The 15157-nt window shown below is 37.9% G+C and overlaps 2 protein-coding genes across 6 annotated transcripts; both read left to right on the plus strand.

The window, feature by feature from the left end:
* Positions 2039-8375, plus strand: LOC109833243 (protein AUXIN SIGNALING F-BOX 3-like). 3 transcript variants are annotated; one of them, XM_020400843.1, is made up of 5 exons: positions 2039-2241; positions 2624-3125; positions 4327-4819; positions 6226-7024; positions 7863-8375. In XM_020400843.1, exons 2-4 carry the CDS (start codon positions 2641-2643, stop codon positions 6997-6999), a joined length of 1752 nt encoding a protein of 583 aa, XP_020256432.1. In that variant the 5' UTR covers positions 2039-2241; positions 2624-2640; the 3' UTR covers positions 7000-7024; positions 7863-8375. The 3 variants fall into 3 exon arrangements, with proteins under 3 accessions (XP_020256432.1, XP_020256433.1, XP_020256431.1); XM_020400844.1 differs by lacking the exon at positions 7863-8375 and adding an exon at positions 7340-7856 and having other exon boundaries at positions 2048-2241; positions 2570-3125; XM_020400842.1 differs by having other exon boundaries at positions 2049-2241; positions 2570-3125.
* LOC109833245 (vacuolar protein 8) lies at positions 12417-14637 on the plus strand. Of its 3 annotated transcripts, XM_020400845.1 has the most exons (3): positions 12417-12573; positions 12650-14192; positions 14387-14637. In XM_020400845.1, the coding sequence occupies exons 2-3, from the start codon at positions 12682-12684 to the stop codon at positions 14577-14579; spliced, it is 1704 nt and encodes a 567-aa protein (XP_020256434.1). In that variant the 5' UTR covers positions 12417-12573; positions 12650-12681; the 3' UTR covers positions 14580-14637. The 3 variants fall into 3 exon arrangements, with proteins under 3 accessions (XP_020256434.1, XP_020256435.1, XP_020256436.1); XM_020400846.1 differs by having other exon boundaries at positions 12417-14253; positions 14448-14637; XM_020400847.1 differs by having other exon boundaries at positions 12417-14227; positions 14422-14637.

The raw sequence follows: 15157 nt of genomic DNA on the forward strand, positions 1-15157 counted from the left end.
GAATATTTCATTACATGACCATAACTGTAACTATATTCTATCCGTCATAGATTTTTAATAACCTTATTTGTAACATAATGAATACGGGTACAAATATTTTTTTGTAGGGACGAATCTAGGATTTCAGTTCTGGGGGCCGGGGCCGCGTACAAAAGATAGATAAAAAATTTTCTTAATGCAATTTTATTCACAAGAGATACACCACAACCCAAACAAAACGAGTAGAATAGCTAACGTCAATATCTCCAAAATATTTGAAAAGAGTAAGACAAAAATTATGTAAAATGAATATATTTTAATTTTTAAGGGAGGAGGTTTTACAGAAACCATCCTATCTTTTTTTTCTCAAAATTTTAGGGGGACCGCGACCCCACCTAGACTGTATATAGATCCGCCCCTGTTTTTTGACCCCCTTATTCTCATGCCTAGCTTGCCAAATCTATATGTTTCTTCTTTTCTAACAAATTCATTACTCAAGAGTTTTTGTCACATTAGACTCCCAAATCTTCACCTGTATATCAGGCTCCTAAAACTTCATCTTTAAATTCATACTCTCAAATTCATAATTTACTTTAAAAAAAAACCTCTTAATCGATTTTGTCCGAAAAATTTACCATAGTATAATTAACTTTTAACCATCTTAACTAAATTACATTAATGCCCTTACTTTATAAGGGAGAAAGATATATGAAAGGAAAGAGATTGAGGAAGAAAGGAGAGAGATAAAAGACGGTAAAAGCGGACGGCTCAAAAACTGTTTTTTAATACAGGAAGGAACATAGTAGTTCGGTAACAGTAGAAAGAGGAGTGAGTAACCACGCTTAAATCTGATAGGAGGGTGTTTTCAGAACAACTTTAGAGATTAAGGGCCTGCTTTGAAATTACAAGGATGTGGAGGTCTAATACCAAGGATGTGGAGGTCTAATACGATTAATAAGGATTAGGCTGTTTAATATGACAAAATCATGACAGCAAATAAACAGGCAAATTTTCAAAACAGTCCATTTTGTACTTTTAATCCCAAAAAAGACCCCTTTTGAACTTAATTTCAAAAACCGACCTGGTTTCAGCCCTGACGTTGAAACCAGATCGGTTTTTGAAAAAAAAAATTCGAAACTTTACGAGAGTTGAACTCCCGTAAAGTTTAGCAGATTTTTAAACTTCACGAGGGTTCAACCCCCGTAAAGTTTAATTTCTTAAAAAACTTCACGGGAGTTGAACTCTCGTGAAGTTTTATTGCCCCAATTCCTGCTCCTCTGAGTAACCCACTCTCCGTTGCCAACCCAATCAAACCACTCTCCGTTGCCAACCCAATTCCTGCCCCAAGTCATTTATTAAAAAAAACCATCTCAAAATTTCCCCAAATTTGGCCATGGATCTTCTCCCAGTTCCTTTGTCACCTTCCTCTTCCCTGTTCTCTGTTATCACCTCAAATTCCAATGAAAGAAGAAGCGGGGCAAGCTCCTTAGCTTCAAAACTCACTAAGAAGCTCATCTGCACTATTGTCACCTGTGTCTTTGCTACAGGTTTGCTCTATTTTCCCAAAATTTGGCTACAGGTTTGCTCAATTTAACGACCTGGGTCGTCGTTTTTGCGTGTGCTGATTTCATTACACAGATCAAATTTTGATCTTTTTGGTTTGGTTTGGGGTTCAGTGGGTTTGTTGGCAGGAGCAATTATTGGTGGTTTGATTGGGTTGGCAACGGAGAGTGGGTTATTCAGAGGAGCAGGAATTGGGGTAATAAAAATTCACGAAGTTTAACTCCCGTGAAGTTTTTTAACAAATTAAACTTTACGGGAGTTGAACCCCCGTGAAGTTTAAAAATCTGCTAAACTTCACAGGAGTTCAACTCGCGTAAAGTTTCGTAAAAAAAAAATTTTAAAAACCGACCTGCTAGGTCGGTTTTTAAAATTAAGTTCAAAAGGGGTTTTTTTGGGATTAAAAATACAAAAGGGACTGTTTTGAAAATTTGTCCGCAAATAAACAGATAAATTGAATCGGAGAAGAAACGCAAAGACTATTTTTACATTAGAAAATAAGAAGAACAATATTTATCACTAGACTGTCGGCGGAGCAGAATAACGAGCCACTTGCTGCCACCGAAAGAATTGGATCTGTCTCCAACCTGCTGAAGCTGTCCGTACACTGCTCACATGGAGTTTCAGTGCTCCCATTTTTTAAAAGCACTCTCAAAGCTTCGATCCTTTTTGGAATTCATCCGGGAGTCCTCTTCATTAAAGGTTCTATCTTTTCCCCATTTTCATTCATATTACTCTTTATTTTTGCTAGATTAATAGATACGTTGCGAGTTCTAAAGCTTGTTTTATCTTTCTTATCTTAATTAGTGTGTTTTAAATTAGATTACTTTTGTATCGATCCCTCCATTGTGCTCGTCTTTTGTTGAAGCCGTGACCATGCTCAGTTTCAAATTTTTGTTAGAATTAGGTTTCTATAGTTGGGGTTTGCTGAAATGTTAATTGAAGGGTAAAGGTTGAAATTTTTTTTTCTTTCAAAAAAGCAATCTGTAGAAAAGAATCTGAAGTCTTTATTGCCCTTGGCTATCGACAGACTGAATCTTTGAGACAGTTACTCATTGAAAACTTGCCAACTTTTTGTCTTAAGTCAAGGGGAAGGAGGAAATGGACATTGAGGAGAAACTCCTAGGGCTCCGAATCTCCCCCTTCCCTGATAAATTTCTAGACCGCATTCTGTCTTTTGTCGATTCGCGTAAAGATCGCAGTGCGGTTTCTTTGGTCTCCAAGGATTGGTACGATGCAGAAAGAGGGAGCCGAACCCATGTCTTTATTGGCAACTGTTATTCCGTGTCTCCGGAGATTGTTGCCCGTAGGTTTCCGAATATTCGGAGTTTCACCATTAAAGGGAAACCTCGGTTCTCAGACTTCAATCTTGTTCCTCCAAATTGGGGAGCTGATATCCACTCCTGGCTTGAAGTTTTTGCTTCAGCTTATCCGTTTCTTGAGGAACTGCGGCTTAAGAGGATGCGTGTTACTGATGAGAGCCTTGATTTCTTGGCTCGGTCATTTCCAGGGTTCAAAGCACTGTCACTTGTTAGCTGTGATGGCTTCAGCACCAATGGTCTTGCCTCCATCGTGGGCGGTTGCAGGTATATTGCTTTATTTCTTGTTTCTTGTTTCATTCAGATATAAATCTTGGGTAAATTTTCACAGAGAGATGCTTTTGGTTTTCCGGTCATTAATCGTTTCAGAGTGATCTATTTAGATTATTATTTGAATACGTTGCTTTCTCTTATCAAGTATTTTCACCGTTGTGTATTTGGAATTAAAGGAGTCATTTGTATCAGATGATGGTGCTTATTTGAACAGCACATTTGTTTCTGTGGTAGCTAAAAGAATATGTGTTGTTAGTGTGTTTAAGCAGTCTTTGACTGCCTTTGCTAGTTAGTGTTTTGGTCCTTCTAGTAATGAAGCCTGAAATTTGGTTTAATAACCTTGATAACAAAACCTGTTGATGCTTGGCTAGCTTGACCCTTTAGATGTTAAACATCCAGAGTTCATGAGTTCACGTGGAACTTGTATGCAGAGAATTCATTTGTTGCTGAAAGTGACTCCGTTTCAGCATATCAGACAGACCTTGTTATTCTTTACATTTTAGCTGGTTTAAAACTTTTTATCCAAGCAACTAAATTCCATTTATTACGTACATTAATCTGCCCATTTGTCATTTCAATATGGGTTATTTTTCTAGTTTCTATCAGTCGTGAAGGATAATAGAAAATTTATACACATTCAGTCAGTGGATTGACTGTGCCACATGGATGTCTTGTTGCTTCCCTTTTTCTTTTTTTCCCCCTTTTTTCATTTCTATTAGTGATTCCTGTAAGTTTCTTATCCACATGCTGTATTGAAGCTTCAAAGATGAAGCTACATTAACTGTGTTTTCAGTTTTCTGAAGATTCAACTGGGTTAAGCAAATGACATAATGTGATTTTCTGACCGAATAACAAATCTACTTATAACTACTGTCTATGAGTGATTGTCATTTTTTCGAAAGAAACTATTTATAATTTTTGTTCCAATTCCCTAGTGCATAATTGATCCGGTCTGGAATAATCACTAGTATATATCATGCAGTAAGAGGATCTCACTTAGTAAATTGGTAACTGAATCAATGAGCTGATATCAAATAAATAAAAAATAGGCATTCCCAAGCCTGTATATGGCCTTTTATTCTCCTTCTTCTCGTAACAAATGGCTTGAAATCTTACTCGTTTCAAGTGCTGTTGTGCTGTTATTTAAATTTCCCTTCATTTGTCTAAAAGATCCTAAATCTTAATTTGGTTTCAGGAACTTGACTGAGCTAGATATACAGGAATGCATGATTGATGATCTTGATGGTAGCTGGTTAAGTTCTTTTCCTGAAAGTGTCACGTCCCTGGAAGTGCTTAATTTTGCTCATCTGACTTCTGAAGTGGATTTTGATGACTTGGAGAGGCTTGTGGAAAGATGCAAATCACTAAAAGTCTTAAAAGTGAATAAGAATGTCACACAGAAGCAACTTTGGAGACTGCTGATGAGAGCTCCACAGCTTATAGAACTGGGAACTGGTTCATTCTCACAAGATCATGCTCTTCCAGCGGATGCTCAGCTGGAAACTGTATTTAGTAATTGCAAAAATTTGAATACTCTTTCGGGTTTTTGGGCAGTTTCCTCTCTTTATCTTCCATTATTGTACCCGGCCTGTGCAAATCTGTCATTCTTGAATTTGAGTTATGCACCTCTGCAAAGCACACAACTTGCAAAGATCCTGCCACATTGTCCTTTGCTTCGAAGGCTTTGGGTGAGGATTTAAAGTTTTTACCTTTTAGTTCATAATTGTTGTTTTTGTTTGTGGTTGCTGGCAACCTACATGCTGTTTATGTTTCTCCTTTGTTTGTGGTTGCTGGCAACCACATTTTAGTATGCTTTTTTAGTTAATTTTGTTGATCTCACCGGGCAAAATTCGGTTTTTAATTTTTTGAGTTCATTCACTAGTGTGGTTAGAATAGATTATGTAGCAATGAAAATGAGTTATCGATAGAACCACAGTTTGACAGTTCTGAAAAATTTTCATGTGGAAGTATTTGTATATATTTTCTTAACTAACATGTTAGGCTGACAGTGTAGCCACTTGCTGATATGTGTATGACTGTCCAAATCTTTTGGTCAATCACGAAAAAACTTCCAAAGTAATAACTTCTTTAGTGGAATATTGCCTAATAGATTGTTACAATGGGGAAAGCGTGTTCTCTTAAAAAAAGTAGAATTTTGTTTGGTGGTCCACTGATTAACTTAGTGCATTATACTGTCATAATGTTATGTTCTCTTTCTTTCCTTTTGCATTTTATAACAGTAAATTCATAATAAAAGTAAAAGCTATGGAATGGTTTACCTTTTCCTCGCACAGACCATATGCTTAATTAACAATTATAAGCTCACATTCAACATCTCGTACTAAAGCCCATATTCTTTTTGCTTGTCTCTCTGGTGGCAATGCTTCCACCTAAACAAGAGAGCCAGCTCATCAGTTCTCTATATCCCCTGTTATGTAATCATGTTTGTTAGAGTCTTTAATCCTACAAACAGTCTTGAAGAAATTGATAATAAATCAAACTTGTGTTATAATATACTGATGTCCCAGATGTCAAAGGTCCCTACAATTACAGTCTACACCGTAACTCTGAACTTGTGACGAGGGTTGAGAGTTATAATTCTATACTCTATCATTGCCCTGCAGGTTGAGTGTCCTTTTCCTGGTCCAAAACTTAAGACTCATGCAACAATATCAATATTTTTAAAATCTGCTTAAATTCATGGCTAGTGGGATGTGAACATGAGTTGCTATGGTACCATGTCAAAGGTCCCAATCACTGCACCTAGTTGTAGTGAGAGTTGGAAGGTTATAGCTTTACATGTTGACGGCATCTTTATGGGTCGAAACTTGGACTCACTGAGTGACATCTTGTTTAGTCCGCTTTAGAAATTTGTGGCAACTAATGTTTGAACACTTGAACACGGGTTGCTTTGATACCATGTCAAAGATTCGCCACCACACCATGACTTCGAGGTTGTGGTGAGGGTTGAGGGTTATAACTAGATTCAACTTTTGCATTGCATTCTGATGAGCCAAAGGTATCGAGACAAGTTTTTCTCAAACTATGAATTATCCCTTCAACATGCTAATTTCCCCCAATATTGTTCCTACAGGTTCTAGACACTGTAGAGGACGAAGGACTAGAAGCTGCGGGGTCCAGTTGTCATCTTCTTGAAGAACTCCGGGTATTTCCAGCAGACCCATTCGATCAGGATGACCTTTTGGATGGTAGTGGCAATGGTGTTACTGAATCTGGTTTTGTTGCAGTTTCAGAGGGATGTCCAAAACTTCACTATGTTCTATACTTCTGCCGTCGGATGACTAATGCTGCTGTAGCTACTGTAGTTCGTAACTGTCCCAACTTTACCCACTTCCGCCTTTGTATAATGACCACATGCGTACCTGATTACCTCACCAATGAGCCAATGGATGAAGCATTTGGTGCAGTTGTGAAGACCTGTACTAAACTTCAAAGACTTTCTGTTTCTGGTCTTCTCACAGATCTAGCCTTTGAGTACATTGGCATATATGCTAAAAACCTTGAGGCCTTATCAGTTGCTTTTGCTGGAAGCAGTGACAAGGGAATGCAGTTTGTGTTGAAGGGATGCCCGAAGTTGAGAAAGCTGGAAATAAGAGACTGTCCATTTGGAAATGCAGCATTGCTTTCAGGGATTGAGAGGTATGAGTCCATGAGGTCTCTTTGGATGTCAGCTTGCAATGTGACAATGAATGGCTGTCGATTACTTGCAAGGGAGATGCCTAGGTTGAATGTGGAGGTTATCAAGGAGAATGAGAGCAATGAAACTGAGGAAGCTGAGAAAGTTTATGTGTATCGTTCTGTTGCCGGGCCAAGGAGGGATGCTCCTCCTTTTGTCATCACCCTCTAATGGTTCAATACCTCTCAGGCTCTCGGTAATGTTTTTTTGTCTTATCTGTGTTTAGAACATTACATGGCCAGTGAAGTCTTGTTTTGCCTTTTATCTTTCTCAAGGGAATAAATGGCTACGTGGTTCGAGATGTTGACCCTGCACCACATTAATTTCTAATTGTTTCATTGACACTTCTACCGGTACCAAGATCCTCTGGATTTTACTTCTTTTTGGTGAATTCAGCCTTTTAAATTTTTGTTCTTTGGTGTCTTTGGAATTAGAATCAGGGATAACTTTTCTTATTATCACATTAGAAAATTTTATTGTGCTCAGATCTGCATGTTTTCTCACCTTGCAGGTTTGTCAGTAGGTTTTTCTCAATAATGAAAACAAATCAGAGCCAGAGGGAGGACTATAATTCGTGAATGTGAAACATGAATTATATTTTCCTCATTACATTACAATTTGCACATTAAAAAACAATAAGCAGAAGAAATCATGCCTTAACTGACTCGATTGTTATTAACCGGTCAGCGTCTGCCTCAGGCATTGCTGCTCCTCTAAATAGCAAGATCACAAGGCTTCCCTATGCTAAATTAGATGAAGCAGCCCATATGATGTGTCACAAATGAGCCAAAATCAGTCCCAACAATGCACTGCCACCCTTGACCATATAACTTATCAAACTCCTGCACCACTCCAATCATAAGCAACATAAAAGAAACAGAATACATTGCATGTCACCATTGCATGGAAGCATACCTTCTTGATGAAGCGGGCAATTTCAGTGGGGTCTGTGATGTTGAAGTAGAATTATCTTGGCCATATAACTTATCAAACTCCTGCACCACTCCAGCATCTTACGTCTTCTTTGTGGTCAGGTGAGTGCTGCAGTTTCCAGGGACTCCAATACGCGTGGCAAAGCAAAGAGGGCATCTCTAGTGTGGGTGAAGAGTAGCTTGCTTATATTGATGGTCAGGAGATTGAAGTAGAATTGGTGGTTGCTTTTGCAGTGGACGCATTGTTGGTGTATCGGGCTTGTGGTCGATAGCCAACCTTAGAAAATTGGAACGTTCGCCTGTGGCGCTTCTAAAGTGGTCCCGCTGTAACTTTTGGCTGCTGGTATTGCTTTCTTGCTCATAGCTGCCTCCCCCTTTCTTGTTTATGATTGGAAAGATGGGTAACTTACATGTTCAAGGTTACTTGTAATTTGACCTATTTTTCTTTAGGAAAAGCTGTTAACAGGCTCAAAAAAGGCGAAAGAACTCGATAATTTTGCTTCGACTCAATTATGATGTATTTCTTTTGGTTGGTGCAATAACTGGAATTATTTTGATACCCTATTGTTGTATGAGCTGGTCCTTTATATAACAAGAGCTTCTGAGATTCTCATTTGTTTATGTGGTTGAACTGTGATATATCTGAGGTCTGTAATTTGACCTATTTTTCTTTAGGAAAAGCTGTTAACAGGCTCAAAAAAGGCGAAAAAACTCAATTATTTTGCTTCGACTCAATTATAATGTATTTCTTTTGGTTGGTGCAATAACTGGAATTATTTTGATACCCTATTGTTGTATGAGCTGGTCCTTTATATAACAAGAGCTTCTGAGATTCTCATTTGTTTATGTGGTTGAACTGTGATATATCTGAGGTCTGGAATGTTTATAGCAGATTATAAATTGAATCTTGGATTGAAAAGTACAATAGCGAGGTGTTGGATTCCTGAATTTTCTACGTCCGCATATTTCTTGTTGACTTTGCTCCAAGCATCGATCCGCTTGCAAAGCTCTTGGTTCAGATTGGAATCTCGGTACGCTGATGGCACTCTCGTAGCTGGCTTCTCTTTTGGAGTTAAATATATCCAACTCAAATGCTTTTTACTCCGTTCAAAGCTCAGAGAGAGAGAGAGAGAGAGAGAGAGAGAGAGAGAGATTGGAGGAATGAGGTCATGTCTTTTTTCTTTTCTTCAAACTATGATGTGTTCACTTTGGAGGTATGATCAATTTCATTGGGATATTCAGCACCATTGACATGAACTGAAATGATTCCATTGGAATTGCTTTTGAAACCCTGTTTCCAGTTTGTGACTAATTGACAATTATGACAATAAAATCTAGCAGGCTCTACTCACAAGTGAATTTATCTTGTTATCAGACTTTGAATTGATACATTATAGTTGACGTTACGTTGCTCGTAGGCTTTACTCACGAGTGAATTTATGTTGTTGCCAGACTTTTGTTTGAAACATTATAGTTGACATTACTTTGCTCGTACGTTGTCATTGTCGTATCAATCCTTACTTCTAAATTTATGGACAATGACAGCGGCGCAGGATTAGCAATTCTACAATTACAAAATGCAAATTTTAACATTTAGATTTAAATAAGTGGTTATATATCACTATAAATGGCGGTATGGCATCCATTTTGATCAAATGAACATGCATCAGGAGATTCATGACAAATATGTCAATGTGGTAAACTATAGTCTATAAGCTTTGAAGGTCATCGTTATTTGCTAAATTATATAGGAAGTCTGGCGTATATTTAGGTCCTGAGATCTGCAAATCATGATCAATAATTGAATAAATTTTTAGATCCTGGATTTGTCGATTTGGGGCTCAACATTTCTTATTGGGCCCTGAAATAAAATGGAAAAAAGTGCTGATGCAGCAGAGTTTGGATTATCTCCTCCTCAGTTGGGCGCTCTATCATCTGCATATGTGTGGATCATTCCTTTGTTAGATTAATCTAAGAGGACCAAGGTCAGGATGTTAGTTGAGTCCTAAAGAACATGACTATATACCGGTAAAATAACCTTTCTACTGTGCAGAAACTCGTCACATTAGAAGGATTATAGAGATGAAAAAGGATGACATGTGAAACTACGTACAATCAGTTGAATTTTCAAGAAAAGGACCCTGGTGATTCTGAAGTCGAAACATATGAATAAGGGTGGCACTAGGGGCACACCCTCAACCACACCTCTAACCACACCCCCTCTCTCATTTGCTACAGTGCACCGGGCCCCACATGTGATTTTAAAAATTTAAAATCACATGTGAGGTCCGGTGCACTGTATTAAATGAAAGAGGGGGTGTGGTTGAGGGTGTGCCCCTATCATTTTCCTATGAATAAGCCTCTTCTGGTTTATTGTTTGAGTACGAGTGAAACTTTAGTTCAGTATTGAAACTATACAAGTCTTTTCTTAATCAGCACATGTGATGTTGCTCAATTTGATCACAAATACCGAGTATTTACTTCACGAAACTATTGAGTCACATGTGAAGTACTTACTGCTCAAATTCCTATGGTTTCCCTAGCAATCATAAACCTATAGCTCTTAGGGTTGTTGCATCTTATCAATTTATCATTTACTTTTCATTTGACAACTTAATACCCTTTAATCTGCTCTCTTCTAAGCTAAGTAACCGGTACCAGATGATATCTAACGCGGCTACAGTTCTCTTCTCACTTACGCCTTGATTCCCTAAGAAATGAAAGCCACTCTCCACTCACCAAGACTTTTATGGTACCTAACATGATGTTTCTTTTTGGCTTATCTAGTCACAACATTGAACAACTCATGTTTGAATTAAGGGGAATATATAGATTTGCTTCCGTAGTGCAGATCATAGGACCCATTCTATTAAAAAGAAATCCGTTAGGTCCTGGTGTGGAAAAAGACCCCCATGCTAGCCATCCTCTTCAATCCATCAAAGCCTGTCCTCGATGTAGTTGCTATGTTTCTCATCTTAACTCCTCAGATAGAGAACCTCTTAAAATGATAAGCCATGTACCGGTACATTTTAGCGAAATACTAACTGTATTTTAAATGTCGTAGTATCTTTAGACCTTGATTACTAACTAAGAATCTCATCCCATTTTCTATTTAATCATTTGGCTATTATATATTGAAGGACTGCTTATACAATACAATGAAAAGTTACTAGTTTAATAGCTAGCATCATGTGTCAACTCGTGAAATGGATCGCAAAGCATTTGAGGAATTGATGATAGGATGCCTCAACTAACTGTCAACAATACAAAAGAGAAGGATGGATGGCATTAGAAAGTTTGCGGTGGTCACATGGAAGAATAAACCTTAATTATTTTTTTCCCTTTTTGAGGATAACTACAAGCACAACAACGGCAGTTTGTCCCTTTTAGAGGGTTTATAAACTTAATAAAATGAGACCATTGTGCTAATTATGACCATTCTAGTGTGGGTGAATTGTGGATAGACCCCACGTACCCTCGCCTAATTGCGGATAGACCCCCTGCAATTCAATAGTTGTAGATAAATCCCTGAGCGATTTTTTTTTACATTTTTACCCTCAGGAAGTTTACTTGTGAAAAATTTGTATTCTCTTTTTTTTTTCTCTAAAGATAAAAGAATCAAACAAATTTCATTAGGGGCTATCTGCAATAATAGAATCTCTATCCGCAATTGGACAATAGTACACTGGGTGAATCAGCAATTAACCCTTTTAAGATTGTTATTTTTCTGAAGTAGCTCATCCCCATGCCGTCTACTCAGCTTCAATGAAAAGCTTATCTCCTTTGCTTTGGTTTTGGATGCCCGTGCCTCTTTGTGCTCATTGTTTGTTATGGAGATCCTTTCTCTGCTCTGCTTGCAAGAAAACACGAGGAAAGGGCATCCGAACAAAGGAGTTCACATGGGAGGCAATTGACAACTCTTTTTCCGTATATTTCTCTTGTTTCCCTCATTGGATCTTATCAGTGGTCCACGTAAATAACTAATTCTTCCCCTTTACATCAAAGATTTTTTCATTATCCTCAACTCTTGTTCTTAATTAACTCTAGGTGCCACTAGTCTAAAAGTGACGGACTAATATTTCCCACTTTACATAGAATTTGAGGTAAGGTCCTAATCATTTATTTGATTCCATCCTATATGCTTTATATACCAACCTATGCTACTTGTCACAATAATCAACACTTGCCTGCTTAATTAGCAGCGCTGTTAAAGTTTAGGGTTAATTGTGATAAGACCCTTGTCCTGTAGCCAAATTGCAGATAGAACCCCTATACTTCTACTATTGCAGGCACACCCCAGCATTATTAACTTCGTTATAAACTGATTTACAGTCCATAAGCTTGCTCGATGATCGTCACTGCATATAACTAACTTAAATGGAAAATTAACGAGAATTGGGAATTCACCGGTCTATCTACAACAACAGAATTACGGAGGGTCTATCCGCAACAAACCCTAAAGCTCATGATAAAAAAAAAAAATGTTTATACATTAGGTATGATCACTTTATGATAGGGATAATAATAAACAATATTTACGCATACAATGAACTTTCCACTTGTACATACTTCGTTTATCCTTTCTTCACTTCTACTCCCAAATACCAAATCATCACTCGCAACAATAACCACAACTTCCATTCATTTCTTCAACCTACCTTCGTATCCCCCCCAACAAACTTTTCAATCATAAATTTCAACACCCGAACCACAGTCTGCTACTGTATCTTGTAAATATTCCGAAAAAGTACTACCACTACTGTTACCTTACACTTGTCCCTAACCGTTACCCACCAATTCCAAGGCCATTCTTGTAATTATCATCAACTATCAGAGAATTCAGTTACCACAAAATGTCCCTTTGCTGATACTAAGATAAAGAGCTTCAGATTTTTGTTGCAGGTTTGGGGCTCTCGCAGAAATGAAAGAAGAGGAAGAAGAAGGGGATTCCAGCCTCCAGCAAGCTTCTGCTCTTATTGATGCTCTAATATCATCCAGTTACTCAGTCCCATCCTTTGCGGGCAAATGGCAATCAATCAGAGAGAAGCTTGGGAAGCTCAACTCCGGGCTCAGCCCGGTCGATACCAGTTCGAAGGGAATCCCAGAGCTTGACATCCTTCTGCAATCCTTAATTGCAACGGTGAACCAGACCCAGTTGCTCTCTGATGACTGCAGCAATGAATCCTACAGAGGAGGTAAGCTTCGACTAAGAAGCGATCTTGATATGATCATAGCCAAACTCAATCTCCATATCAAACATCTTGATGAAATTTATGCTTCTGGGATTTTAACACGCTCTAGAGCTATTATACTCTCTAAGCCAGGAGCTGCTGCTACTCGCGAAGACATGAGGCTCTATGCAAAAGATCTGTTTTCGAGATTGAGGATCGGAGGATTGGAGTTGAGGGTCCGAGCTTTGGCTGAGCTTAATGACATTCTTTCAGTTGATGAGAAGTACGTCAAGATTGTGGCGACCGAGGTTGATGATGGTATAAGCATTTTGATTACTCTTCTTGAATTAGTGGATTTGGGTATTCAAGAAGAGGCGTTGGAGGCGGTTTTGATGATTGCAGGGTTTGAATCTTATAGAGGAAATCTAGCCATCTGTGGAATTATTGGGCCTTTGGTTAGGTTATTGGAGTCTGGAAGCGAACTGGGGAAATTAAGGGCCGGTAAAATTTTACAGAGAATGACACATAATTCTGATAACTCTTGGTCAGTCTCTGGTCAAGGAGGTGTTAATACTCTTCTCAAGATTTGTAGCAGCGTCAATAGTAGCAAAGAATTGGTTGTTTTGGCCTGTGGAATTCTAAGAAATATTAGTGTTGTTGTTGAAATTAAGAGATTTATGGTGGATGAAGGTGCAATTTCAGTATTTGCGAATCTTGTTAGCTCAAAGGAAGAGGCAATCCAAATACAGGCTATAGAGTTTTTAGCCTACTTGGCTTATGAAGATGAAGCTATCAAGCAAAAATTGATTAGAGAAAGAGTTATTGAGTCACTCGTTCACGTCTTAGACCCAAATTCTTCTTACTCATCGAAAACAAGGGAGGTCGTTCTTCGTGCAATTGAGAGTTGCTGCTTCTCATCTACAAATGTTGTAAATATTCTGATGAGCTCCGGATATGTCAATAAACTCCTGTTTTTTCTACGGAATGGAGAAATTTCAATACAAGAATCGGCTCTTAAGGCTACATCAAAACTATCTGGTGTTTCAGAGGAAGCTAGAAGAGTGATGGGTGATTTAGGCTTTATGCCAGAGCTTGTGAAATTACTCGATACAAAATCTTTTGAGGTCCGAGAAATGGCAGCAGAGTCTCTCTGTAACTTGATTTCAATCCAAAAGAATCGGAAAAAGTTCGTTCAAGAAGATCACAATGTTAGTAAAATACTTCAGTTGCTTAATCCAGAAGAGGAGAAGCCAGTGGCAACCAAGAAGCTATTGCTATCGGCTCTATTGGCCTTAACTGAGAGCAACAGTTGCAGGAGGAAGATTGATATTCAGTTTTTCCTATCACGCTAAGAATAAATTAATCATGCAATAGAAACCTCAGTCATAGTAACTAATTTCACATGAATGTCATACTTATATGTGTGCTTTAGATCTAACAGTTTTAGTGTGCAACCAAGAAGCTATTGCTATCGGCTCTATTGGCCTTAACTGAGAGCAACAGTTGCAGGAGGAAGATTGTGGCATCTGGATATATCAAAAATGTCGAAAAGCTCGCAGAAAATGATGTGTTTGAGGCCAAGAAGATCATGAAGAAGCTTTCTACCAATAGATTTCGATCTATACTCAATGGTATTTGGAGTACTTGAGTTTGATTCATGTTGTTGTTAACTGTTGCACATATGTTTTGTGCTTTGGCTTTGTTAACAAGTTTAATATCGATAATTTCTTTTAGCCTGGAGAAAATAAAAAAAGAAATCTCATCTACATTATCAGACATTGTTTGCATCAAACTCAATAGTTGTTGTATCTTTGTTTAGTTGTTGAAAATCACTGTTACTTTCGATTATGATTTGTATCTTTATAAAAGTATGGCAGAGAAAAGCATGTGTTTTAGATTTTGGTATTGATTGAGAGGGGCCATGCATGATGATTGATGGGCAAGGCTACATCTGTACAATGCTATATATGAATTGTTTTTTCATTAGATCTATGGAGTGTAACATGTGCAAGTGCTGGTCATGTCTTTCATCTTCAGAACTTGGAAATTTCTGAGCATCTTCCCTAAGAATTCTAGGCTGAAGAATCTGTACATTTCAATGTACAGAGAAATTGATTGTACAAGTTTTTTGATTTTAACCTTCCTTATGTTTTAAAGCAGAATATAAGTGTGACTTGAGTTATTTCATTTCCACTGTGATAAAGATAGGGTTATATATATGTTTCT

Source organism: Asparagus officinalis, chromosome 3 (assembly GCF_001876935.1).
Source record: "Asparagus officinalis chromosome 3, Aspof.V1, whole genome shotgun sequence".
Lineage (NCBI taxonomy): Eukaryota > Viridiplantae > Streptophyta > Magnoliopsida > Asparagales > Asparagaceae > Asparagus > Asparagus officinalis.